Source organism: Ctenopharyngodon idella, chromosome 14 (genome assembly GCF_019924925.1).
Source record: "Ctenopharyngodon idella isolate HZGC_01 chromosome 14, HZGC01, whole genome shotgun sequence".
In the NCBI taxonomy this organism is placed as follows: domain Eukaryota; kingdom Metazoa; phylum Chordata; class Actinopteri; order Cypriniformes; family Xenocyprididae; genus Ctenopharyngodon; species Ctenopharyngodon idella.
In genome coordinates, this window is record NC_067233.1 from 2,891,470 (window position 1) to 2,918,920 (window position 27,451).

The 27,451-nt window shown below is 37.0% G+C and overlaps 1 protein-coding gene across 1 annotated transcript; it reads right to left on the reverse strand.

Moving 5' to 3' along the window:
* Positions 1–1,715: 1,715 nt before the first annotated feature.
* Positions 1,716–27,451, reverse strand: nr3c1 (nuclear receptor subfamily 3, group C, member 1 (glucocorticoid receptor)). The gene is made up of 9 exons (XM_051859851.1): positions 27,095–27,451; positions 23,371–24,476; positions 11,273–11,427; positions 9,215–9,331; positions 8,789–9,073; positions 8,570–8,714; positions 6,420–6,550; positions 6,118–6,275; positions 1,716–3,635 (listed from the first exon to the last, which is right to left on the reverse strand). Exons 2-9 carry the CDS (start codon positions 24,465–24,467, stop codon positions 3,483–3,485), a joined length of 2,241 nt encoding a protein of 746 aa, XP_051715811.1. The 5' UTR covers positions 24,468–24,476; positions 27,095–27,451; the 3' UTR covers positions 1,716–3,482.

Here is a 27,451-nt window from a genome sequence, read left to right on the forward strand (position 1 = left end):
CAGCAATAAAGACAAAAAAATGAAACAGAAATGTGATGTTTAACTAAAGTCATTTTTGCTTATTCATAGGGCTGGGTTATCAAAGGTCAGCATCAAAGACGTTGGTTAATAAAGTGAGATTAAATGCATAAAGTATATTTGTGTTATTTAACATTCAATTTGTTTGAATTTCACTGTTTTATTCATTTAGTGAAATACTGAATCTGTTTTTGTGCAAGTGAGATGAGTAAATGCATGTTCACATTTAGTCTAGAACTACAATAATCATGTTTACAATTTATCTCAACATGAGGACAGGAGACCTTAAAAAATAATTTATTATTTAAATAAAACAGAGTAACTTGTGTTACTTGTTTAAAAAAGTAACTCATTTTGTTGTAAATATAAAAGTAGTGTTACTTTACTAGTTACTTGGAAAAAGTAATCTGATTACATAACTCAAGTTATGCATTGTAATGCATTACCCCCAACACTGGTGGATAGCTAACTCAAAATGAAATTTTAGAGAGATTTCATTTAGCATCAAATGTGTTATGGTACATTAAATAATGGTAAACCCAGAAGATCATACATTTGAGTTTCTATGTTTAATAATTATTATAAATAAATAAAAAATGAAGTACATTATTTAACTCTTTACCTACACATCTTAGAATAATTAAAAAAGACCATTTTATCTCCATTTTAGTTTTAAAATATTGTCAGAGTATCGTATCGTGAGATCAGTATCGTGCATCGAACCAAATTGTGGCGAGTGTATTGTTAAGGTCTTTGCACAATGAGTCCGAAATTTTCGCACGTTAAAAAATAAATAATAAATACAACCTCAATCGGATTGGGTTTAATTTTCTGTGTTTTTTGCATCCATAGCAAGCATTTTGAGAGGTGTTTTGACAATTCAGAGCCACCGTACAAGTGAACGCCAAAATCCAGAATGCCGTCTGAAAAGTTGTTCCACTTCGTCTTGCAGTACAAAGCACTGTATGACAAAGTGCGAAATACAAAGAGACGGAATATAAAAGTTTTTATGACCACCCGTTCTAAACGGGACTCAAACCCGGGTCCGCTGGCATGGGAGGCGGGCCCTCTAACAAGGAGGCTAAAGACTGCAGCCTCTAGCATCAGTTGCTAGAACACCTCTTCAGAACAGGGGAGTGAGGTTTACTCACACAGCTCTTGCTACCTGGCCTCCGTTACATATGTATAACACCAGTATTTCCTACACCTGCACTGATTATTTCGGGATAATCCCACAGCTCCTTGATAAGGAGGTGGAACTCTCCTTCCTCTCTACGCAATCTCAGAATTGGATGGACCCAATATTTCCCTTCTTTTTCTCTTTTTAAGAAGTGAGAGGACAACAAAATCATCCCCACTGCTTGAAGACTCCATTTTGTATTGGTTTGCGAATTTTTTCGCAACAGATTAATACGCATCGAACTCGGTGTGCAAGGTTTCTGTGCTTGACGAATTTTTAAGATGATGAATATGAAAAAACGTATATTAAAATTTCGGACTCAGTGTGCAAAGACCTTTACACCCCTACAAAAAAAAAAAGATTGTTTTATGTACTATTTCTTGCCTCTTTGTTAGCTGACCCTCTTCCCATAAGAGGTGAGATAACGTCCCTTTTGACAACCAAGCATTATGTTAAATCCCACCCATATTTCCATGCTTTTGAATTCTGACAACATGACAAGCCACTCCTGATACTATAGGGTCTAAGAGAACATTTTATTAGACACGTTGCAAAAGTTCATGTAAATACATCTGTTTATTTTTATCATATATATCTGTAGGAACAAAAGAGCAAAGTGAAAAGTGCTGCTCAGATATTGATTAGAATTTGAAAATAAGTGTTGATCGCTAAATCTGTACCACACAATGCAACGCTAAGCAGTTTGAAGCTGGAGATATCATTTGATTTTTATTCATGTATTAAACAAGCTTCCACGGAAGAAATTTAAAATATTCTCATCTTTTCCCTCTCTTGAATATATATACCTTTGACAACTGTTAAGACAAGCACAGTTTTATATTGTACAAACTGAAAGCAATATATGTTTGGCACAGAAATAACAGATTGCAACAATACAGGTGAGTAGAAATTCCCAGAGTTAACCCTGCTCCTGCGCCACGGTTCGACTGACTGAACGATCAGACAGCCAAGGTTAGTTTTATGGATTAGACCTGATTAAAAAAAGGTTAAAAAACATACAGAATCTAGAGTTTGAGAAATGCTGCAAATATAAATGAAATGGGCCTGAGTTGATGTTTGGTGTAGCTGAACGCGATTGTACTGTATCTGACTTAAAAAAATCTGTATGAATTCAGAATGTAATCCGCAACCTCTGTTTTGGTTGTCTACTGTGGCATTACTATGTAAGCCAGCGACAATAAAGGAACAATTACGACACACACATAAAAAACAAAAACTCATGTTTCACATTGCATAATTCCTCTATTAATTAACAGGTGAAATTAATAATAAATGGCTTTCTTCGACATGAATACACCTTTCTGCAGAACAAACCTAAACCAGCCACTTTAAAGCATTTACAAGGAGTGAAAGTGCTCGATTTGCATTTCTTGACTGACCAATCAGTGTAAAAATAATCGTTAGATGCATCTCCATGTCTTATTGATAAGGATCACTTTTTTGAATTTCACACTAATGATTACAGAGCTGCCAAAAAAACAAAACAAAACAAAAAAACAGCCGTTATTTTAAAATTACAAGTGCAACTGGGTATAAAAGTACAATCAACTATGAAGAAGTCCTAAAACAATGGGTGCCAGATGTCTGGTGCGGACGAATGGTTAAAAAGGAAACAAGCTAAAAAAAAAAGGCACATATTTTCCCTTTTTCTGTATATATATATATGCAGTTCTGTTAATGACATGACTTGTTTTAAAACTGTGTCGATATGTTGTTATACAAAACGCGTTTTATTTTCTCAAACCAAGCTGAAGCCGTTATCTCTGTACATATTATTTGAAATGATTATTTTAAACTGTTATCATCTGAAGTTAAAAAGTACGCTATGTGAAGATAAATCGGTAAAAGAGACAATATAATCTGCGCATACTGAACTGTAAGTGCTGCATCTGCTTCAAAAATAAAAGACCTGTGGAACACTACATAGTAAGTGATCTTGGACAATTAGATTTCTTCTACTAATAGTTGATGCTGGGAGTCAAACACCTGAGACGACATGTATGGGATAACCTATCCATGAGATTCACGGTTATGTCATTTCAACAGTTCAGCCATTTTTTAGCTTTTTAGAACCTCTGATTACCCGTCTCTTCCTCCGACTCTATTCTGGTCAATCATGGAGTTCTGTGCTGGGTTGCATACTGTCCCCACCCCTCACCCTCCTTGCGCCGTAGCTCCGCCTCCCTCTGCTGTGTCAGGTGGAGTTGGAGTGAGGTGATGGGGTGGATGTTTAAGGCATCGTGTCCTGCTGCTGGGAGGAGATTCACTTCTGGTGAAAGAGCAGCGGCTTGACGCTCCCAGCTTTGAATTTTGGTAACTGATTGCTGATGATCTCCGCAAGCATTTCGGGAAACTCCACGCTGAGGGATTTATTCACAAACATGTAGAAACAGAAGTTCAGGAGTCCACCCACCATCTGAAGAGATACAGAGGGGTTAGAGATTCAAACAGCATCTGTAATGCACTTCTTCATCAAATGAAAAGTTATTTAGAAATGGAGGAAGTTGATACATTACTACTTTTATTCAGCAAGGATGCATTAACTTGATCAAAAGTGACATTAAAAAATGTATCAGTTTCCACAAAAATATTAAGCAGCACAACTATTTTCAACATTGATAATACAATGAAATGTTTCTTGAGCAGCAAATCAGCATGATTTCTGAAGGATCATGTGACACTGAAGACTGGAGTAATGATGCTGAAAATTCAGCTTTGATTACAGGAATAAATTACAGTTTACTATATAAAACAGTATTAATAATATAATAATATTTAACTGTTTTTATTGCATTTTTGATCAAATAAATGTAGCCTTGGTGATCAAAAAAGACCTCTTTAAAAAAAATCTTACTGACCCCAAACTTTTAAATAGTAGTGTACGTCAAAAAATAGGACCAATTATGATTTATGTTGTTTTTAAACTAAAATGACATGACATAAAAGACATTTGCTCTGTTTCAAAACCCAGTGAGTTGCCTCAGTAGGCAGCATCAGAGGCAAACTCCTCATTTAAAGGCTGAAAAACGTGAAGCGGGCCCTAACGAATTTCGTTACAATCAGCATCCATTAACCTTGACAGCCGCTCGAACTTCATTGGCCGACGGAGGCTGTGTTTTTTGAGATACGCGAATGTCCTCGTAGACAATCGTGGCACCTTGGACAAAAACACCGCATGCCAGTTTTTAAGTCAATCGGACTGACTGTTGCATAGGTATAGCCGTATTCGTGTTTTATTTTATAGGGCCACCAAGTGGCCAATCGCTGAGATTTTTTTCATGTGATCAAAAAATTGAGCCCATAAACATGAGTACCGAGTTTGGTGAAAATATCTCATTCGGTTCAAGAGTTACAGTGAAATGAAATTCTAACTTTTTTTTGATAATTATTGATGTTTGACCTGCAGAGAATCTTTCTGCACTGGTTTGGTTCAGATCGAGCAAAAAATCCAAAATGCATGAATATTTTGCCAGGGCGATGATCGAATCTGAGAAGTGTGTCTCCAACGATATAAGACTCACTTGAGCCTGCGACGAACGGTTTAGGAGTTATGAGCAATTTTGTATTTTTCACCGCTGTAGGGCGAGCCTTGGTGACGTTGTAAACGGTGTGAGTACTACCAGCCCTCAAAGTTTCGACTTACAACTTACAGTTTGGTCTGCCCAATGCTGATCCTTGGAAAATTTAACAATTACAATAGAGTTTCAGCGCTACATGCTTGAACCCCTAATTATTTTACTATAATATATAATATAAAGCTGTTAATTTAGTAATATTTAAATGATTTAAAATAGTGCAGTCTATTAAAGGATTAGTTCACTAAAATTTCTGATAATTTACTCACCCCCATGTCATCCAAGATGTTTATATCTTTCTTTCTTCAGTTGACAAGAAATTAAGGTTTCTGAGGAAAACAAGGATTTTTCTCCATATAGTGGACTTCACTGGTTGGAGGTCCAAATGTCAGTTTCAGTGCAGCTTCAAAGGGCTCTGCATGATCCCAGACGAGGAATAAGAGTCTAATCTAGCGAAACAATCGGCCATTTTTGAAAAGAAAAAAAAAAAAAAAAAAATATATATATATATATACTTTTTAAGCACAAATGCTCGTCTTGCACTGCTCTGCGATGCGCCATGCATTACGTAATCACGTTGGAAAGGTCACGTGTGACGTAGGCGGAAGTACCGAGCAAGTGTTTACAAAGCGAATGTGCAAAGACTAAGTCAAACGGCCTTTACAAAAAAAGGCAAGACAACGATGTCAGACGATTTTGAAGTACTTTCGTGTCAAGTGTGACCTTTCCAACGTGATTACGTAATGCACGGCGCATCGCAGAGCAGTGCAAGATGAGCATTTGTGCTTAAAAACTATATACATTTTTTAGAAAATGGCTGATGGTTTCTCGAGATAAGCCTCTTATTCCTCGTCTGGGATCATGTAGAGCTCTTTAAAGCTTCACTGAAACTGACATTTGGACCTTCAACCCATTGAACCCCAGTGAAAAAGAGAAAAATCCTGGAAAGTTTTCCTCAAAAAGAAAGACAAAAACATCTTGGATGACATGGCGGTGAGTAAATAATCAGGAAATTTGAATTCTGAAGTGAACTAATCTTTTAAGTATAATACAATAAGAAGGTCTATTTTACCCAATATTTGTGAGAGCCATGTATATCCATCCTTATTAGAGTATTGCATCATTATCTTAGCAACATGCAATGCTCTACTGGGATAAACTGCTGAATCGAGTCTCCCGAGCGGTATTAGTATGACGCACAGAGTTGCTGCCTATGGACAGTGTTCTATATTAGTCCATCTCAGTTTGGGAGCTGCCTCCTGTATAGAGTTTGGAGCAGAGCCATAATTTTCTATGAGCATTATTTAGGATAAACTTCATTACATCGTGCATGGAGTCCAGTAGCTTAGTGAGCTGATAGAATCGCTGCCAGTTCTGGCTGGAGTTCTCCTCTCTCTTCACAATGGCCTTGCCCAGTTCTTTAATGTAAGACATTCGCAGCTCATCGAATACTGACTGGCTCTTCAAACCATCCTTCGGTACTGAGAAACCACAAAAAACATAAAAAGGTTTTGTTATGGTCCCCTGTAAAATGATGTTGGTTTGTTAAGCTCATTTTGACACCAAATGAACACATCTGGACCATACATATGGATCAAGCATCAACGGCTTCTGAAGTAGCTCACCTGTGCTCAGGAGCAGAAGCACTTTCATGCACAGGTACTCCTCATTGGACACCTGAAGTCTCACAAACTCATTGGAGATCTTCAGCATCTGTTCACATTGATCATTCATGTAGGGCAACTTCATCCTCTCTCTGTGGACAGAGACAAATAACTCTTATATGATATGTTAAACAGCCAAAGTAAAAGATGTTACTTGAGGCTTGCGCTGCCTGTCTCTTTGTGAGAGGCTTTCGTGAAATCAAAACAAATAAAGAGTAACAGCACACATAAAGAACTTCAGAAATAAGAAACATGACTTGTGGTAAAAATTCAAAACATTGAGTTTTTTTTATTTATAACATATGATATAGTAACATAACATGACCAAGGAAGCCATTTTGCTGAATATTATCATGACTACAAATAAATAAACAAGTAGTTAATATTAAGTTACTTACATTTTTCACACAATATTGACTGTTTTTGTTCTATTTCACCAACGAAAATAGTTCCAAACATAGCAAAACTATTGCGCATTCTCAAAGCAACACTCGGCTGTGTTTTGTTACTGAATGATTCAGCGTTTTGAACGAATCACTTGAATGACTCAATAGCTATGACTCAATATGTTTCCATCACCATTTTTATGCGCATTTTGAAGTATCGCATCAGAAACGAGTGATTGAAACGCCAAAGTTTGAATAAAAATCACTTGAGGTGGTTTTTGACCTGTGCAAAAAAGAGTTAATGCGAATAATGGGAGATGGAAACACATTTGCCGAATAAATTCTGATGTAGCGAACGTTAAACCCACGTAACTAATTGTAATCGGCTGTTTCTGCTGATGGTGTTGTAACAGAAAACTTTATGTTTGATTCTGTTATGATGCATTAATTCTGGATGTACTGGCGCTCGTTGTGTGTGTAAATGTGTACTTTTGTACTAGAGTGTCGTGGGTTTTTCAGGGTTGTCCTCTCAATAAAGTCGAGAAGAGTTCAGACGGCTCTCGTTTATTGTTTTCTTATTCATAAGTGTTTAGGTGAACTCTTCCCGACCGCTCGTTCACTGTGTTTTATTTACTGTTGGTTACTAGGTTACCAATACCACCGTCATCCAATCAAACAACTTGATGGAAACGCACCTAATCTTTTTTTGCGAACTTTGAAAAGATTTGCTACGTTTTTGGATGGAAACCCAGCTGACTTGTGACTTGCCGCCACCTACTGGCAGTTTAGTTTCATGTTTAGAAGTATCATTGCACTTTTCCCAACATTTCTCATTTGTATATTCAAAAATGTATTTAAAACATTAATCTCATAACATTAAAGGATTAGTTCACTTCAGAATTAAAATTTCCTGATAATTTACTCACCCCCATGTCATCCAAGATGTTTATGTGTTTCTTTCTTCAGTCGAAAAGAAATTGAGGTTTTTGAGGAAAACATTCCAGGATTTTTCTCCATATAGTGGACTTCACTGGGGTTCAACGGGTTGAAGGTCCAAATGTCAGTTTCAGTGCAGCTTCAAAGAGCTCTACACGATCCCAGACAAGGAATAAGAGTCTTATCTAGAGAAACAATCGGCCATTTCCTAAAAAAAATAAAAATTATATACTTTTTAACCACAAATGCTCGTCTTGCACTGCTCTGTGATGCGCCACGCCTACATAACGCGTGACCTTTCCAGCCTGATTATGTAATGTGCGGCGCATCGCAGAGCAGTGCAAGATAAGCATTTGTGGTTAAAAAGTATATAATTTTTAGTAAATGTACGATGGTTTCTCTAGATAAGACCCTTATTCCTCATCTGGGATCGTGTAGAGCTCTTTGAAGCTGCACTGAAACTGACATTCAACCCGTTGAACCCCCAGTGAAGTCCACCATATGGAGAAAAATCCTGGAATGTTTTCCTCAGTAAATTATCAGGAAATTTGAACTCTGAAGTTAACTAATCCTTTAAGTCTGTAAAAGCTGATCACTGATAAAAATGTTGCTTCAGAATAAATTATCCTTTTTTTTCTCCCCCGGACAAGTAACTTTTTACTCGTACAAGTGAATAATCAAGCACATGACAAGGCTTATTGTCGAGCCCTATTCCTACAGTACGGATAGTTCCAGTTCTTGTTAAACGTTGGGGCTTATTGCACATGACCTGTTATATGAAATACATACTCATTTATCACCAGGTCTGGAGCGAAACACAGCATGTTTCCATTACACTGCTGGTATGATCTCCAACCCAGTCCAAAAGACATGAGGAACAGCCAGGAACATTGCAGGAGGGTCATCTGATCGTCCAGGTGAAGGTTCCGGAACCCTAAAAAGTGCAAAATAGAGGTTTTTAGAACGTTATGCGGTTGAAGGACTTTTTGAAGATGTCCCAAGTTGTACCTGGAAGAGCTTTGGCCCATTTGACTGCAGAGATGACTTGCCGGCCGCCCAGCCTGTTCAGAGTGGTCATGAGGCGGGTGGACGTGTCCGGTATGGTGCTGTCGTATCCGGCATAGATGGTGTCCGGCTCAATGGCCTTTAGTAGTGACAGCATGGTGGGCACCAGCTGAGGCATGGGTTTGGGTACCAGTGCCCGCGCCTCGGGCAGTGGAGGAAGACTGCGCTCTGGAATCGTCGGCTGCTGGATTACCTTTCCTGTTTGACGCCCCTTCTTGGTTTTACGGGCTGAGCAGTGAATGAGGAAAGTTTACAATAGTCAAACTTTATGCATTTCCCTTAATTGAATTTTACATTTGTTATAAATCTAAACTGACATTTGGGGACACAGTGGTATAATTATGTAATAGGTAGAACATTTTGTGTTACCCTCTAGGTTCATGCCTGCCATGAGGCATTTGCGGAAACGACAGGCAGGGCAGTTCTTCCGGCGGATTTTGTCAATGATGCAATCGTTCCGTCCAGCGCACAGGTAATTGTGTTGCCCTATGAGAATCAAGAGTAGTGTGGATTAGACAGGATGCACTCGCTCATCATGAACAGAAGCTGTCAAGCATGAATTTGCTACTTTTTTAAATGAACAAATGTGCATAATGAACATTTCTGCCACTAAAATAAACGGTAATTAACAGAAGTTCCTGTAAAATCTTGCCTGCATATTATTAGAATGCATTTCCTCTGTCAAGCAGAGATACATTTCAACACCCACAGAATAAAAAGAGTTTTGACCAAAGAATGACTCATAGTTCGACTCATCTGAAATAGACATGCAATGAGAAGTCAGAACATGCTGGAAGGTTGTGGTCTCTAACTACCTAATAAGGCAAAGAATATCACATATTTTTGTTTCCCACTGATTTGTCTTGTTGACCAGCCTTCATCCCTTGTGAAAAAGAAATGTGCTTAAATGTATTGCATGTGCAATTGTAGTGTACTTACAGTGTTGATCAAAAGTTTGGACATATTAGTATTTTTAATGTCTCTTATGCTCGTCAAGCCTGCATTATTTGATCAAAAATACAGCAAAAACAGTAATATTGTGAAATAAAATTACAATTTACTTTAAAATATAATTTCAGCTGAATTTTCAGCATCATTACTGCAGCCTTCAGAGTCACATGATCCTTCAGAAATCATTGTAATATTTAGATTTATAATCAATGTTGGAAAGCTTAATATTTTTTTGGAACCTGTGATACTTTTTACAGGATTCATTGATGAATAAAAGATTAAAAAGAAATCTTTTCTAACAATATAAATCTTTACTATCACTTTTTATCAATTGCTGAATAAAAGTATTGATTTCTTACAAAAAATAAAAAATAAAAATTAAAATTACTGACCCCAAACTTTTAAAACAGTAGTGTATATTATTAGAAAAGATTTCTAATTTAAAGCTGCAGTCCGTAAGTTTTGCCGCTTTGTCGCCATCTCTGTTTGAAACCTGCAATTGCAGTTAGATGCGGAATTATCATTTTACGTGGGTTGTGCATCGGCACGGCTCCTCAGCGCGGATGAATCTAATGTTTTGAGGAGAATGTACTCCGGAATCACAGATTGTAGTCTTGGAAGTATGACCAAAATAAGAATTTTCACCGGAAAATGTCTTCTGAACAAATCTGCCACTTTTGTTCTGACCAACTGAGGGGGAAAAAAAAAAGGATTACAATAAATCGCTACTAATGGTGATTAAATCTAAAGATCACTTAGCTCATATCACATCAAACCGTGCAAATTATTATTATTGTTATTCTTTGTTCTCAAATTGTTAATGTTAACAACATCAGCATTGCGTGACTGTGTGTATTTATTAGCGTTACCTGTAGATTTCAATTTCTGTACAGTCTAATCTCTAACGTTAATTTGTCATACCATACAATCCGCTATCAAAATGATAAGTTTAATTATTGCAGCTGCTGAGAGAAAAGGCTATAAATTATCCGCCATCCTCACATGGTATAGCTACTAGCTGGGACTCGTTCTTTATGTAAACAGACGTGATGTAATGATGCAAAGACAAATGGCAGCATGCTCGAATTTCCCTGGTTATGTACTTGCTCAAAAATTGATTTTAAACAAAAAAAGTGACGGACTGCAGCTTTAAATAAATGATGTTCTTTTTATTCCTCAAAGAATCCTGAAAAAAGTATCACAGGTTGTAAAAAAATATCGAGCAGCACAAACACTGATAATAAATCAGCATATTAGATGATTTCTGAAGGGTCATGTGACACTGAAGACTGGAGTAATGATGCTGAAAATTCATCTTTGCATGACTGAAATAAATTCTACTTTAAAGTATATTAAAATAGAAAACCATTATTTTAAATTGTAATAATATTTCACAATATTACTGTTTTTACTGTATTTTTGATCAAATAAATGCTAGCCACAGATATAAAACAAAGATACAGGTGTATTCCTCACCTTCAACTGCTCTCTTAAAGAAGACTTTACAGCTTCCACAGGTGAGGACTCCATAATGGCAGCCCGAAGCTTCATCGGAGCACACCAGACAGATCTTGTGTATGCCGGTGCCGGACTTTCCAACAGCTGAAGATGTGGCAGAGCTGTCTTCAGGTCTGAAACACACAGAACACAGGAGCATATTAATGTACAGAAAAAATATTAATTAAATAATAATCAACATTGTTCACTTGGGCTGACAAGAACTAACCATCAGCTACACAAATTTATTTATCACTGAAATATATTCAGTGAAATATATCTTCATAGCAAGTAGTTAGAAGCCAATGCAATGATTACGAAACATAAAAGAGGATGTTAGACTAGCCACCAGGGGGCGACAGCTGAATGTGGCCTAAACATGTAGCACCTCCACACTGGCTGCACGAAGCCACATTTGCAACGCCCACACACACATTCAGCGTGAGAGAAAGACCGATAATACAAGTAGTCCTTCAGTGTAGCAGAAATAAAATAAACAGGGGCTTGCATGCAAATCCATCAAGTGAAGCAAAGCGAAAAGGAGGAGAGAACAGTTGCATATCCTCTTTAGTCAGCACGAATGTGTTTCCATGCAATAACAGATAACATCTGCTTTGTAGATCAGTGATCAAATACAACATTAAAGACAAACAGCTGTTGATTTTCGGTCTAAATTTACTGTGTAGACTTTATAATGACATAGGAACATACCTATGACTTAACTGGTACAGATTTTGTGATATACTACAGTTGATATATTTGCATGACTATCAGTGGTCAGCCCTGCTTTACTGTATTCACATGTGAGAGAAACAAAGAAACATGGAGTAATGTGAAGATACAGAATGAGACATGTCCCAAACAAGCCAAGACAAGACAGATCATGTTTGGCACAAAGCGAAACTTCCTTTGTTTACAGTTGTTAAGTAATGTCACGACTTGCAGCATTAATACATGACCCAGTTGATATGTATTTATTAGTCTGATTTAAGTCTATGACTAACAAGTTACATAATATGAAGTTGTTTTTGCACAGATGCCTGATTTATTGCTTTGTTATCAATAATATTATCCTTTGGTTTGCGTCTATCAAGTTCCAACTAAATAATCAAATAAGACACCTGTCATTTGTGTTAAGTATTTTATTGATATTACTAGACATACTTCATGATTATGCAATATATAAAGTACACTCACATCTACTCTTATGGTGATAGATTTTATTGTCCTTAAAAAAAGCTGTGTTTTTTTTGGCGGTTTATTGAGCTAGTTACTTGTGCAATTAAATTTAATAGCATCAAGGCTCAACCTGTTCTCTATAACTTAGAAAACATATTAATAATAGTTTGAGACATAATTGTGCTGGTGGCCCGGAGGCTGAATGCAGCCCTGAGATAAAGTTTGATGAAAGTCCTCAAACATATATGGCTAATCTGGACCCTAAAAGAAAGTCTTTGAAGAAGTGAATGAGCTTTATGCATCAGAAAACACAAAAGCTGTGTCAAGTACCACCACCTGTAACGATGAGAAGATGTAGGACTATTAGGGTGGAAGTGGAGCTACATTGGATTTCTGCAGGGGAAAAAAAGTAAACTTTTATTAAACTATTAAAGTCACAATAAAACGGAAGTAGCGGCAGATCTTTTCTTCTGTACTGAGAAGTAAATCTAAGTGAAATATTATCAAAAAAGAAAAAATGTGGGGTATGGTCTGTGCATCAGTTGTTGATTGGATGTTGAGAAGTGGGCGTGGCACTCAAAAGTGAAGGCAGATGAACGTGAGCTTGCAGGGGCGTGTTTAAGCGAGCAGCTTAAAGTTCTGCATACGTCGTTTTCAATGGAAGATCCAGATATGACAATTTTTTTATTAAAGGCACAATATGTAATATTTTTGGAATAAAATATCCAAAAACCACTAGAACAATGTTATATACTTTGCTGACTTATGCACTTACATTATCCCAAATGTTTCCAAGAATGTTTAAACCCAGAGAAATACGCAATTTTAACCAGGACATGGGCTGTGCCTGTGCGTCGCCTATCAATGACATCATACCCGCGTTACCCTCGATTTCCGGTTTTATTTTGTAGAAACCATGGAAACACCAAAGACACTTTAATAATATTATGTGTTTTATTAGACAGGTGAGCAACGGTTTGGAAACATTCATCAACAGAAAACTAATCATGTTATGTAGCTCAACACAGTAAGTCTTATTGTTTAAATCCCACGAGTACCATGTTTTACCATGCTTAATATCGATCTAGCTTACTGCAGTGTGCAACAAGTGTCTCATAGCAGCCGCCGAGCGAACGCAGAGTAGCACTATAACAACTTTCAACACACAAATGTATCTAATATGACAAAAAAAGCACTGCGTTACCCCACATACAGAAACAGAAGCGCCGACTGTGGCATAATAAAAGTTCTGCTGCTCTCAAGATGTGTGTCGCGCTCATCTCTCATTAGCAATCATTTCTCTCATTTCTGCTCGCACAGCACTCAGTCCTGCTCTGCTTCATACTACAGTAATGTTAATAATCTCATCCTTGAACATGATTTCTGGCCGTCTCGATTCTTTTCCACCGGCTGTAGACGTGAAGACAGCACCTCCCATGATTCCGCGAAATCAAGGCGTCATCAAGCTACGCCTTTGTTTTGAATAAGCGACCTCTAGTGGTGAAAATTTACATAGTGTGCCTTTAAACATTACAAGCAGTAGCTGTTTTCATCCAAAGTTGCGAATTTAACTTGGAAACATTTGCGAATAAATAAGTGTTTCCATCTAGTGAATCAAAGAGAACAAAATCATCACTTCATGATAAATTGCCGCTAAATATCACTAAGAAAAGTAGGCGAAGCCAGTGTATAACAATTTTCGCATATAATAAATGATTTGCGCAGGCAGACAAAATGCAATAAGCACATTATCTTGCTTTCGAAGGCTGATGTCTGCTATTTGGGAAGAGACAGTTCTGTGGCGTAAATGCTTTGACGACTGACTTTTCTCAGACATTTCAGAACAACCAAAACAGCATTTCAGATGCTCGAAATCAGTCCGCCGGTTAGTCCAGTTATGCCGTCCCATCGCGCAACATCACATGTTTTTTATTTATGTGCATCGAGGGATTTATTCAGTAAATGTGTTTCCATAGTAGTTTATGGATGTTTACTTGTCGGATAAAAAAAATGTATCCAACTCATTTGAGCGCATAAGTTTTTTTTATGCACATCTTGGCGTTTCCATCAAGTAGTTTTTGATGCAATATCCCAAAATGTGCATAAAAATAGATGCATGGAAACATAGCTAGTGTTTCCCAGTAATTACCTACACTGTGGTGGCCCGCCACAGTCTAATCTGTCTTGCCACAGTTTCATAATAAACTGAAAATATTTTTACCCTTCTCATAATAAGATTAAAAAGTCTCTAATGTTGAGTTTTGCCATTTCTTTGGCAAAGTATCTATCAAACTAACTAAAATTAAACATGCATGTATGAATTGTTCACACCAACATGCATTTAGAAAATAGATAAGGTGAATTTTAATTTCATGCAATAATGGAAAAGAATTTGCGTTTGCAAATGATGAGATAACCTGTGGCTAAAATCCCATTATCTCCATCTTCTTTTAACTTATTTAAAGTCTGCAGTTGATGGCCACAAAACACGTGATTTCCTCCACATTACATATCCATCTAGTGATGTATTGATCGATCCGATCTCTACAGGCCCTGCCATCTAGTGAACACAGTGGGCTGAAAATCTCACATTCAATTTGTTTACGAGGCATTTTAATTAGTCTATTTGTTTTAATATCTTCATTATACCTTAAATGGCACATAATGACATTTTGCAAAGGTTCATGAGTTTTAATCACCCGTTTAATTTGAAGGAAATGCCTAATACTTGGCTAAAGACTCTAGTCTCCCAGGATCGGAGAGCAAAAGCAGCAATAAAAAAGGGAAATGGCTCTTACCCTTAGGAGAAACACATGAAAACAGTAAGAGGAAGTTAAGCATGCCATCGCTGCTTCTGACATTCTTCTCAAAGCCTTGAATAAGTTCTGATAATATTACTGACTCATGACTCAGGCGCAAGTACAAACACTCTGCATTTTAAACGCAACGATTCTTAAAATAAAACTACCAACACATGATAAATCGTTCTATTAATATATAATCACAACACAAGAAGCGCCATCTTGCTTTCCTTTTTTGAGATGACTCATCATGTTTGTAAAAAAAAACAAAAAAAACAAAATAAAGTAAATGTAGGACACATTTACTTTGCAACCAGTTTAACCACATTGGTTTGCTCAAGCCGACATACAGTTACATTGTCTGCATTCTTCTCAATGGAAATGTCACAGAGTTTAAACTAGTAATCATAAGCGCAGTAGCGCGCCAAGAGGAAAATGTCTGAACTGTTAGTGATTCGGCCATAGGCACAAGGCTGCATGATTTTACCACAGTACGTAGCATATTCTTTCTTTACATTATACTTTGGCTTTGTCCCTTCAGGTCTTTGCACACAGTTTAGACTGTTTTGTTAATTACAACGTGGGTGCTTTAGTTTTGTTGAGTCGCGCCGCTGGCCTGCAGTGTAGACGCGGGGTAAGCTCTGCTCAGCCCAGCTGTGATACAGAAGAGAAAGTAGGTCAAACCAATGGCACTCAAAGTGTTTCAGGCAGCCTGATCTCTGTGTGCTAAAGCACTTATAAACACAGAGGTGACTTGCATCCATTATCCACTTTTGCTGACTGTCAAAATTCCTGCTCTACAGGAACCACAGCGAGACCGTGAAAAAGTAAGTGAGAAAGAAGGAAGGAAATAAAAGAGAGAGAAAGAGAGAGACATTGCCGTCTTTATGGCTGTAGTTAAACTTGGGTTGTCTGCTGTCAAATATATGCGATGACTAAATACCTTCCCAGTAGCTGACATAGCTTTTAGTGTAGTGGTCTGGCAAGTTGGTTTTTGGCAACAAAAACTAGTTAATGAGGACCTATTATGCCTCTTTTTACAAGATGTAATATAAATCTTTGGTGTCCCCAGAATGTGTCTGTGAATTTCAGCTTAAAATACCCCACAGATCATGTTGTGGATGCCCATTTTTGACTGGAAGGAAAAACATGCTGTTTTTGTGCATGTATCTTTAAATGCAAATGAGCTGCTGCTCCCCGCCCCCTTTCCAGAAGAGGGCAGAGCCTGTACAGCTTGTGCCTCAAATACTCAAAATCTAAAACATCTGTTTAGTTTTGATTATCATCTCTACTGTTGTCACACTCATGTGACATTGCAGTTCTTCATCAGCATGAAGTTTATTATCTGCATGCGTAGAATGCCATATCAGTCTAAATTTCTGATATATCGTTTTCTGATCACACGCACCTGAAGCACACGCACAGAAAGCGGTCTGTCAGACGGCGTGTCGTGAGAGTACTAAACTAAGTTCTCTTACATGTTTTATTGCGCTTAAACTGTCAAATAAACACAAGGTTGTGTCAAAAACACACAAAGTTCACATAAACACAGTCGGTTATGTCTGAGAACGTAAACAGCAGGGGAAAAAAAAAAAAATCGCATGTGTATATTAGATGTATTAAAGTGAAAGCAGCGTGATTACACAGTACCTAGACAAGGAAAGGCAAGGCAATGCTGATAATATGTGCGCAGTAATATCAGCTCACTCATGGGAGGAGCTATGCTAATAGAGCAGAGTCCATCAGCAGTTGTGGGTGGGGCCTAAGAATCGTGCAGTTCTATGCTAGTGTAACATGGCTAAAACTTTATTTTTATGTAAAAATAAGCTTATTGCTAGAGAGGCACCGATATATCGGCCAATAAACGGAGCAAATTTATATATCCTGTTAAACTATCGGATTTACATATCCGATAGTTTAAAAACAGCCGATAGTCAGGGCCGATATATCCTGCCAATCAAAAGAGTTCAGGAAAATGCACTGAATTTGGGCTTTGTGTAAAGAAAATGCTAAGAAACCAGTTTGATGTTAAATATTAATAGTAATTATATGAATTAATCACATTCAGAAAGTTAAGAAATATAAATTTAATCTTCAGAATTTAGTTAATGTGTATTAATATTAATTTGAGTAGTGTTTATCACCTGATACCAGTTACTCTGAAACAAGTTAATGAATAAAGTGGAGAGAATAAAGTTTTTATTTGCATTTCTTTCAAAATATTATAATTAAAAATATAATGATTAATTATAATTGAAATTATCATTAATTTAAAAGAAGATATAAAAGGCAGAACCCCCAAAACTATCAGTATTGTTATCGGTATCGGCAGATATCACTCTGAATAATCGGCTATCGGTATCGGTGGAGAAATTTAGTATCGTGCATCTACTTATTGCATTTCATATTGACTTAATCCTTTCATGGCTTTGTCCACATGGAGAATAAAACCAAAAGCCAGATGACATTCCATATCCAGTTTGCAATTGTATCTCATATCTATATCAGTACTTGACAAACTTGTCAATCTTGTCACATGATCCTTCAGAAATCATTCTAATATGATGATTTGCTGCTCAAGAAACAATCCGTTTTTGTTGTGGAGAAGTTAGAAGAGCGAAGAAAGCTGTGCATAAACCTCCTCTGTCTGGAGTCTCTCTGTTCAGCTACAATCAAATTTCAACTTGTCAACGGAAGTTTAAGTTGTATTTTTAGTAATATAGACTTCTTTAGGTTCAGAGCACTGTAAATTAACGCACAAACAGTCTGTTTTATTCAGCTCCTGGGGCTTTTTTTTTTTCCCAGAAAACCTATATTTTCACTAGTCCAAAGGTCCTCATTGTGGGGCTGGTTATGCAGAGTTAAAAATACTCAGTGGGTGTGTGCGCTGGAGGGAGGAGAGGAGAGAGAGACTAGGAGGAGAAAGAGAAAACAAGCTACTTATTCACAGCTGCCTGAGAGTGACTCGACATTGACTCATATAAAGCCAAGAACAATTTGAGCAAAGTTTTCAGGAAGAATGTCTGAGTCACTACAAATCAAAGGGTTTGGCTCAATTAGATCCTCATTAAGACAGTCACATAGAAGAAGCGATAGGAATAATAAAATAAATGCTGAAAAACCAAAGGGGTGTGAACCGATTGCATGTTTGCGTGAGAAAAGTGGCGCCACTGACCTGATACAAACCACGTTTGCCGCATAGCGTGCACACAAGAGAGAGAGTAAGAGACAGACAAACAAAGAGACAGGGAGAGAGAGAGATAGCTCCTGTCTAAGCTGGCCGCAAGCCATTAAATGTCACACAGGTTGGGACGCAGTCGCAAACAACCTCAACTCCCACTCAAAACCTGCAGACCACAAAGGCCTGATAATTGAGCCCACATGTAAATTAAAGATGAAACCTCTCTTGTGTTTCACCATCTGTTCATGCTCTCCGTGACTGAACCACTAACTGACTGTTTTTCTATCCAGAACCACCAACTATTTAGATGATTTTATGATGCACTTTCAAGTTATTGCGACGTTTTTTTTCATAAAACATCTGACTATGTAGTGGCCCAGTGATGGCAGATGGATGATTCAGCGCCATCTTCTGGCGAGACGAGAAAAGTGGCCCTCCTGGAGTAGGATTGGACCAGTGTTAATTTACGTTTACACGACAATGATGTCCTAAAAATGGAAAGTTTTTTTCTTTGTACAGACAACATTATCAAAACGATCCCAGTTCACTCGGATCCGCGAAAATGACTAAAACGCTGTATTATTCATGCCAGGCCAGTAGATGGCGATGTCACTTTGTAAAGAAATGTGAATGCAGATGCAGTTTTTGTTGTTTACACGGAGATAATAACGATATTGTTTTCAAAATTTTGCATTTTTAGGCCCCCAAAACCCTGTTGTCGTGTAAATGAACGGCCTAAACACATCCAAAACATTTCTGTTTTTAGTTGACGGCCCTTTAGTCATATAATTTGAGTAATATTAATAATATAAATAGTATTTATTTATTTTTGATTTATCTGGCCAATATATCGGTTATCGGCTTTCAAGTATAAAGAATATAACATATAAAGAATATAAAGAAATATTAAGAATTATCGGTTATCGGTCAAAATTTTCATATTGGTGCATCCCTACTTTATTTTATATTTTTATTTCAGTTTTAGTAATTTTAGTACTTCAACTTAAATTTATTTTATTTCATTTAGTTGCTAAGGCAACATATCTCATTTTATGTAATTTTTTTAGGTTTAAGTTATTTATAGTTTATTTTCAGTTTCATTTCAATAACCGAAAATGATTTTTAATAGCTTTAGTATTCATTAACAATAACAACACTGTATTGGACACCCCTGCTGTAACCTTTATATTAATGTCTTCCTTTTAATTACTGTGCTGCTAAGATTTTAGAAATGCTTCTTTACCTACAACAGTGGCCTAAAACAATGACTAAATAGCTATTTGTCTATTGGTTAACATTAAATAGTCATTTAAGATGAAGTTTATACATTTTGATGAAAAATTCCAAAGAGAATGATTTTCTTTTACTTTAAAATAATAATGAATTGTTCACAATAAGACCAGGGACATGTATTAAGTAAGTAAACAGGGTTGATTTTAATTTCTTGTTGACATCAAGTAAGATTTCATGCTCTTATTAGCGCTCCGATTAATGAAACGAGAAGTGGTAACACTGGTGTTACATCTGAACTAGATCTGAACTAGAGATTTTTGTTTTTATTTTGAGTACTGACAGGTCTTAAAAACAATACTCAGGGGGCGGGGCATGTCCGTCATGGCTATTATGGCACTTTAATTTAGGATCCAATTCTCACTATTAACTAAGACTTTTGCCTCAATAAACTCCTAATTACTGCTTATTAATAGTTAGTAAGGTAGCTGTTATGTTTAGATATTGGGCAGATTAAGGGATATAGAATATAATCATGCAGAATAAGGCATTAATATGTGCTTTATAAGTACTAATAAACAGCCAATATCCTAGTAATATGCATACTAATAAGCAACTAGTTATTAGTGAGAATTGGACCCTAAACTAAAGTGTTACCAATATTTTAATTAAAACACTGTTTGATGTTGACAAATAAAAAAAATATGACAATCGAAAAATGAAAATACGACACTGCCAGATAATCAATAATGCATCAATGTTTTCGAAAAATAAAATAAAAGCAACAGCTGCATGAGGTGAAGCTGAAGAATGAATGAACAACATTCTATATGACACACATGAGATTAATCAGACATCCTAGATACACAACATAAACGTAACAATACAACTTGTATCTGCACAAAAGGACGCAGATGTGAGTTAACTTGAACTAAGTACCATGCTTGCCAGAAAGTGTTACTCCCGCTGGGGATGCGCTCTTCTCATAACAATGTGCTGAAACACGGGCAACTAAAGCACAAAGAATTCACAACATACGAAAGTGTTCTCATTATAATGTTATGTATGGCAGATTGGCACTACAATGTATTTTTTAAACTACCTGAGTACTCGTGCAAATCCCTAATCTGAACTCAATGACTCTGACATTAGAAAAACAATCTTTGTGTTTATTTAAAGCATCCAGCAAAGCTGGTCTATGTGGGTGTGTCACTAATGGCCCTGTCACATGACAAATATGCAGACACTTCCTCAAAGATTGTATCCTTGACACGCCATTACCAATCAATCAAACCGCTGCAGTCTTGGATGAGCAGGTTTCAGGTCGAGCTGCAGAGACCTGCTTTATGGAGATCCCTCGGCTATGTGTGTCAGTTACATAACTCCTTGATAAGTACTGTCATCTTTAGACTTCCTTGACTTACAGTAAACACACAACGGTTTTTTATATTAACAAAAGAAGCACTTTAACAGATTATTTCCACAGAAGTTCTGCCCTACTGTTATGCCCTCAAAGCATATTTCATACGATTACGATTTCTGCTCACACAAGTCAGGGTTCGCAAATAGTTGACGAGAGATAGAAGTAAAAACATGATGGAACATGAATGTGAAGAAGGAAATGGTGCAGTAATGTCTGAATGTTCAGTGTCAGATTTTGTATTCTTGCAATGACCTTACAGCATCTTTAAGTAGTTTAATACTGTGGGTTAAACTGTAACAAACCAATAATGGTACAGCATGGTAATTGTTAGGCTAATTTAAGAGCAGTCTTTAAAAATCAGTGCTGATTTTTTTTTCTGGTCTGACCTCCATTTCCTGGCTGTTTCGTACTGGAGGAAATGCATGGCATGATTATTCCCAGAAAAGATACTCTCAAATTTCAATTCTTATTTTGTGCATTCCTTTCTGTTCAATACTGAATATATTTTTGCGCCAAAACTATTAAAATCCTGCTAAAATGGTTCCAGACTTCTTTTATTTTTTATTCTTAACTAAAACTATTAAAAACATGTTTTGTTAATTGAAATGAAGATGCAATAAATATTAGACACATTTAATAATATTAAATATTATTAGAAAATATCTAAATAAATGTTGGCAAATAACCTAGCAAGTAACTAATATAAGTTTAAGCACTAAAATTACTTACTGGAAATAAATAAAACCTAAAACTAAAATTAAATTAATGAAACAAAATAAATTAAACCTAAACAGTATTATTATTTAAAAAGATAAATTAATTAAAATGAAACTCAAAATGTAAAAGCTAATTCAAAACATTAATAAAAACTATAATAGTATATAAAAAAATACTAAAATAACACTGCCACACTTTTGAGCAATAAATTTCCTTGTTTCTCCATTCATTAAGACCCTGATATACTTCAAGCAAAATCGAAAAACGAACTAGTGTGATGTGATTTCAAACAAAATCAGGCCAAAACAAAGTTTGTTTGCAGGTTGTTTCAGGAAACAGCATGCCAAAGCGAACTTTCCGGAAAAAGTTTCGTTCTACCGTTGATCCGTGGCGATTAGGGCTGGGACAACAAATCGATGCATCACGAATCGAGAAATGATTCTCGATTGATCCTGAGATTTTCCGAATGCATCGCGATTCTCTCTCGAATCGATTTTAACAGTAGATGGCACTTCATGCTTTAGAAACAGCTGTATCCTGCTTGCCTCCAATTCCTTATGCACAAAACTTGAACCTTCTTTAAAATAATCATTCATAAAGTTCAAAAAGGTTGAAGCAAATGTTTGCAGTGGGCTGTTTACATTAATCTCACATCAAGCATTCTGAACAAATACGTTCTCACACTCAGCCAAATGCACAAGCGCTCTTCTTCATGAGCATTTGAGTGTGCAGTTAAAAACTAGCCTAGAGTGCCATCTGCTTTTAAAAATTAAGCTCCGAATCGATTCCAGAGAGAACCGCGATGCATTCAGAAAATCTCAGAATCGAGTGATACATCGATTTTTTGTTCCAGCCCTAATAGAGACACCCACACTGGGGGGGAAAACAATCCAACCCTCTCCATTGAGTTTGTATTGCGTGAAGCTGCCTCCTTTTGATTTCTTGCTTCAAACAAAAGACAGAACAATGCCTAAAAGCTGCTGTGTGTCAGGGTGTACAGCAAACAAGCTAAAAAAAACCAATACTAAGTTATCGAAACGTAAAAGCCAGACAAAAGTGGATACAGGCAGTAAGATGTGAAGCATCAGTAGGAAGAAAGGGTAAATTGTAGGATCCTGACACTCAGTATGCCTACGTGTGACATTTTGTCACTGGTAAGTCAAATATTCAAATGTCAGTTTTATATATTATATTTCCTGCCGCATATCACGTTCCCCTCCAGTGGGCGTCGTTCTCAGAGTAATATGACACGTTGCGCTCTGTCTCAATTGCCTGTATCCACTTTTGTGTCCTTAAATGCTCGTTTTTTTTTGGGTCGACAGCTTATAAAAACTTCCTTCTGGGTTTTTTAGCTTGTTTGCTGTACACCCTGTCACACCGCAGCTTTTAGACATTGTTCTGTTTTTTGTTATAAGTCAGAAATGACAAGGAGGCACGTGGTTTTCACACTCTGTCTCTATAGTGATTATGTAATAAGTGGGTGTGGCGCTGGTCAATTTAATCTTTAACTGAAGCACTGACCATCCAGGTGGCTTTCATGGCTTACCTGGCATAGGGGCTTGAGAAGTTTTTGGAAAAGCATTCGCTGGCCCTCTGTTGCATTCCACTTGCATTCCCAAAGCCCTGGCCCCTGCTCCAACTGTCTTCTGAAGAGGTCAGAGGGGTGTACACGTTAAAGACAGGCTTCTGATCTTTCTGCTGACTGACAGCAGCTGTGGACGAGCTGGTCCCAAAGAGGAAGCTCTGTCCACTTGAAGTGGTGACACCACAAATGTTAATGGGTGCGCTGTGGAGACCAATCTGACAATAGTTAGTCCCACCAGCGTTCTCCTGTTTGATGACCCCTGGAGTACACAGCTGGATTATAGAGTCCTTCTCCACCTTCACAGTGGCCAAGCTGGTGGTGGTGTTGGAGGGGCTGGAAGTGCTCACGCCGTTGACTGTGCTGCTCACCGAGATCGTGGCCTTCGTGTCCCTCTCTGTATTTGTCGTCAAGTCTCCAAGCAGAGCATCTTCACCAATGGTGGAGAGGAACGCGTCATCCGCCACGTAGAAATCAGAGGGCGATCCATCCAACTCAAAGTCCTGCAGGAGGTCCAGAGTGTTGTCACTAAAGAGCTTATGATTGCCAACATCAACATCTTTCCCAATGGGACCAAAGGAATCTTGGTCGAGGTCCATATCGCCTTTATCCATGGGAGAAAAATCCTCAGTTTTTAAAGGAAAGAGATTGGGGTCAACTCCACCAATCAGGGAGTCCATTGAAGGGGAGGCGCTATTGAGGTCTGCAATGCTGGCCTCCAGACTTGAGAAGCTGTCCCCAAGAGTGTAAGAGCCCTGGGCTTGTTGTTGTTGAGCCCTCTGCTCCTTCCCAAACGCTTTGAGTTCTGAATCCTCCGCAAAGATGCCAAGAGTGGAGGTGCTGTGCTCCTCAAGCGTGGGTGAATTGCTCAGGCCATTGGGAAGGTCCGCGGAAACTGGCTGCATCAGTGGACTGGGTTGAGGAACTATGGATGTGGGGGCGACAGACATGGCGCTTTGTATTCCGCTTCGTAAAATCCCCTCAACTGGGTTGTTGCTGTAATCCAATGTATTTAAACGCTCATCTCTCTTGGCGCCGTTCTTCAGTCCTCCTTGATCCATCTTGCACTACTGTGGTAAAACACAATGAAACAATTATAGTTTCTAAAGGACCATAAATACTGTCACTAAAAATTTAAGCATAGTTTACTGTAAATAACATAAAAACAAAACATGATTAAAAGAGGTAGACAGAAATGCACCATGGCATTGTACTACTAACTTATAAAGATTGAGTACACTGCAATTAAAGTCATTGATGCAACTTAAAAGGAGTTTAGTTTTATTTTTGTGCAGCTCAACATTTTTGAGTAAACCCTTATACTTAAAATATTATTTTTAAGTTTACTGAGCGACATAAAGCGACGTCATCCATGTTAACCGACGTTATCAGAAGAACACATTCAACATTAAACTGAGTTGCAGCAGATTTCAAGTTTCCAGCATGCTTTGTGTCACACTGTGTAAGGAGAAATGTTGAAATTGAGTGTTAATGTGTGTGTTGTTGCACAAGATTAATACAGGGGAAGATTTGTTAATGTTAAATGTTCTGTTATTTTGGTATTTAAAGGTGTTTCTGTGATGTTGAAGTTTTGTAAGGTTACCATTGTGGTGAAGAGTAGTGCCTGTGGTTAGGTCGAGAATGGGCTGCAAACTTCAAGGCTATACAATGCACGTTGCAAGCAATGGTCTCTTTGGTTACATTAGCACATGCTGGTGTGCTGTTACTAACATTTAACCATAAAGATTAGGTTTATTCAATATTTCAATTTAATTGTAATTAGCGAGTTTGTGTAGTACAAAGTTCATTTTTTAAGTTCAACTAAAATGATCTTCGAGTTCATTTTTACTTCTTTGAGTAAATGTTTTGAGTATTCTGAACTTATTGGGTTTTACAACCACTGCATCAAAATAATTGAAAAATGAGAAACATTATGAATGCTAAACAATAGTTTTAAGTACAGTGGACTTAAACATTAAAATTAAAATTTTTCAGTTTTACCTTAATTGTTATTTGAAATTACTGTTTATTTAAAAAATTTGAGTTGCTTAACTTAAATTTTTTGAGGTAATCGGTGTCTACAAAAATTTTGAGTATTCTGAACTTATCCAGCTTTACAGTGTATGAAAAATGTTTTGCCCCCAGGCCATCTACCCAACACACTATTTATAATTATACACATCCTGGCCCTTTCTTATTCACATTCCCTAGCATAATTGTGTCTGTATATAGATTATTATTTTGTACATATTTTGTCATGCCATATATATATATATATATATATATATATATATATATATATATACACACACACTTAATTCTTCACTTTAATTCTTAGTTATTTTGCAGTTAACATGTGTCTTTTCCTTTCCACCTGTTTTTGTCTAACCCTGCTAACCCAATGAGCATTTCCAAAATTTTGTTTTTTCCGAATGACACTTTTGGTTATACCGAATGACGATATTTTCAAAAAATAGTTAAATAGTTAACTTGCTATCTAGCTAGCAAAAGAACAATCAAACATTTTATATTTAGTATAAAAGTTTTTAAAATATTCCAACATTTTCCATGTTTTATAGCGGTTGTACCGAATGACCTGATGTTTCGGGACATGCTTATGAGCAAGTGAAAACATGAATTTTTCAAATAATTAAAATATATACATTTATTACATTTTAAGATATTTTAATCACAAATTAAAGGGCTGTATCGGCCTGAATCGAATGACCTTTTGACACTTTAAAATACCTTTATATGTAGCAAAATATAATTAAAACCTTTTGGATTCAATAAAAGAGATCTAGTTTTACTACCATACATACTTTGGATGTCATATCTTTGTTTTTTATTATTATTAAGGCCTTTTTTCCTTCGTATTGTAGGCACAAGCTTCACCAAGACAAATTCCTTGTGTGTGTGAGCATACTTGACAATAAATCTCATTCTGATTCTACAATAGCATAGTTGCTAACATTCAAAACTGTGGTAAAGTATTAGCCACAACAATAATCATAAAAAAAAAGAAATTAAACAAACAAAAAGACCCGCGAGAAGTTGGATTTTTCTGCACAAACAGTAATATGTATAATTTTCAAGTATATATATCTTGAAATTGGATGAGTTATCGATATTTAAATGTATTAAAATAACAGGAACAGCTACGTCAAATATACGTCAAGTACTTAGCTTGCACACATTTATCTGAAGTAGATGTTTTTATAACTACCTAATAGAATGTAATTATTTTAACGTTTTCTTTAATATTTACACGTTATCTGCAGCTCACATTTTGTGAGCTGATTAAAACCCCAAATGTGGAAGTCTCGCGCTGATCTCGCGCCCTTGTAGCAGCAGCAGCATGAGCGCGGATCAGTGACACACACGCACTGAGGCCTACTTACTCTCACTGCTAATCCACAGCAGACAGACGAGTCAATCAATTCACATTTAAACTCTGAACCCTTAAATAACTCGCAACAGCCAAAAGTGCATAAATCGCCCTTACGGCACATCAAGAGCTATTCAACGGCAAACCGCGAAAAACAAGTCGCGAGTTCAGTCAGAATGTAGAAACGACAGTTACTAATCTGAAACTAGTACTAGTTGCTATACTTTTACGCTATCAAAATGCCAATATTTGTATTCACGAAAAAAAAAAAATCGGATTAAAGGTCGAAAAAATACGTACCTTTTTATATTTACGTTCCTGTTTTGATTTGTTGCATCATCTGACATTGTTTTTGAGTGGAGGTTTCTGCTAAAAGCGATTAGCAACAACATGAGAGCCTTCACTGCAGTCTGAGGTCGTTTCAGAAGAGCAAGAAAAATCGCAAGCTGCGTAAAAAAGATCCCAGATCGGATATCGTCCAGCGTTTTAGTCCGAATTCATAACCACATCTGGGTAATCCAGGCAATTTTCTCGTTTTCGGCCATGAGAAAAGAGGCGTGCCATAAATCCCTAAACCATAAAAACATTCAAAATGGAGTTTACAGTAGAAAGGTCCGTGGCGACCCTGTTTACAACATGCAGTGCGACCTATTGGCA

Excerpts from the sequence above, each read along its gene's own strand:
- nr3c1 (XM_051859851.1), bottom strand. The coding sequence starts at position 24,467 with ATGGATCAAGGAGGACTGAAGAACGGCGCCAAGAGAGATGAGCGTTTA. Across the intron at positions 9,074-9,214 it reads GGCAGGCATGAACCTAGAGG|CCCGTAAAACCAAGAAGGGG; the intron begins GTAACACAAAAT and ends TTCACTGCTCAG. Across the intron at positions 8,715-8,788 it reads ATGGGCCAAAGCTCTTCCAG|GGTTCCGGAACCTTCACCTG; the intron begins GTACAACTTGGG and ends TGCACTTTTTAG.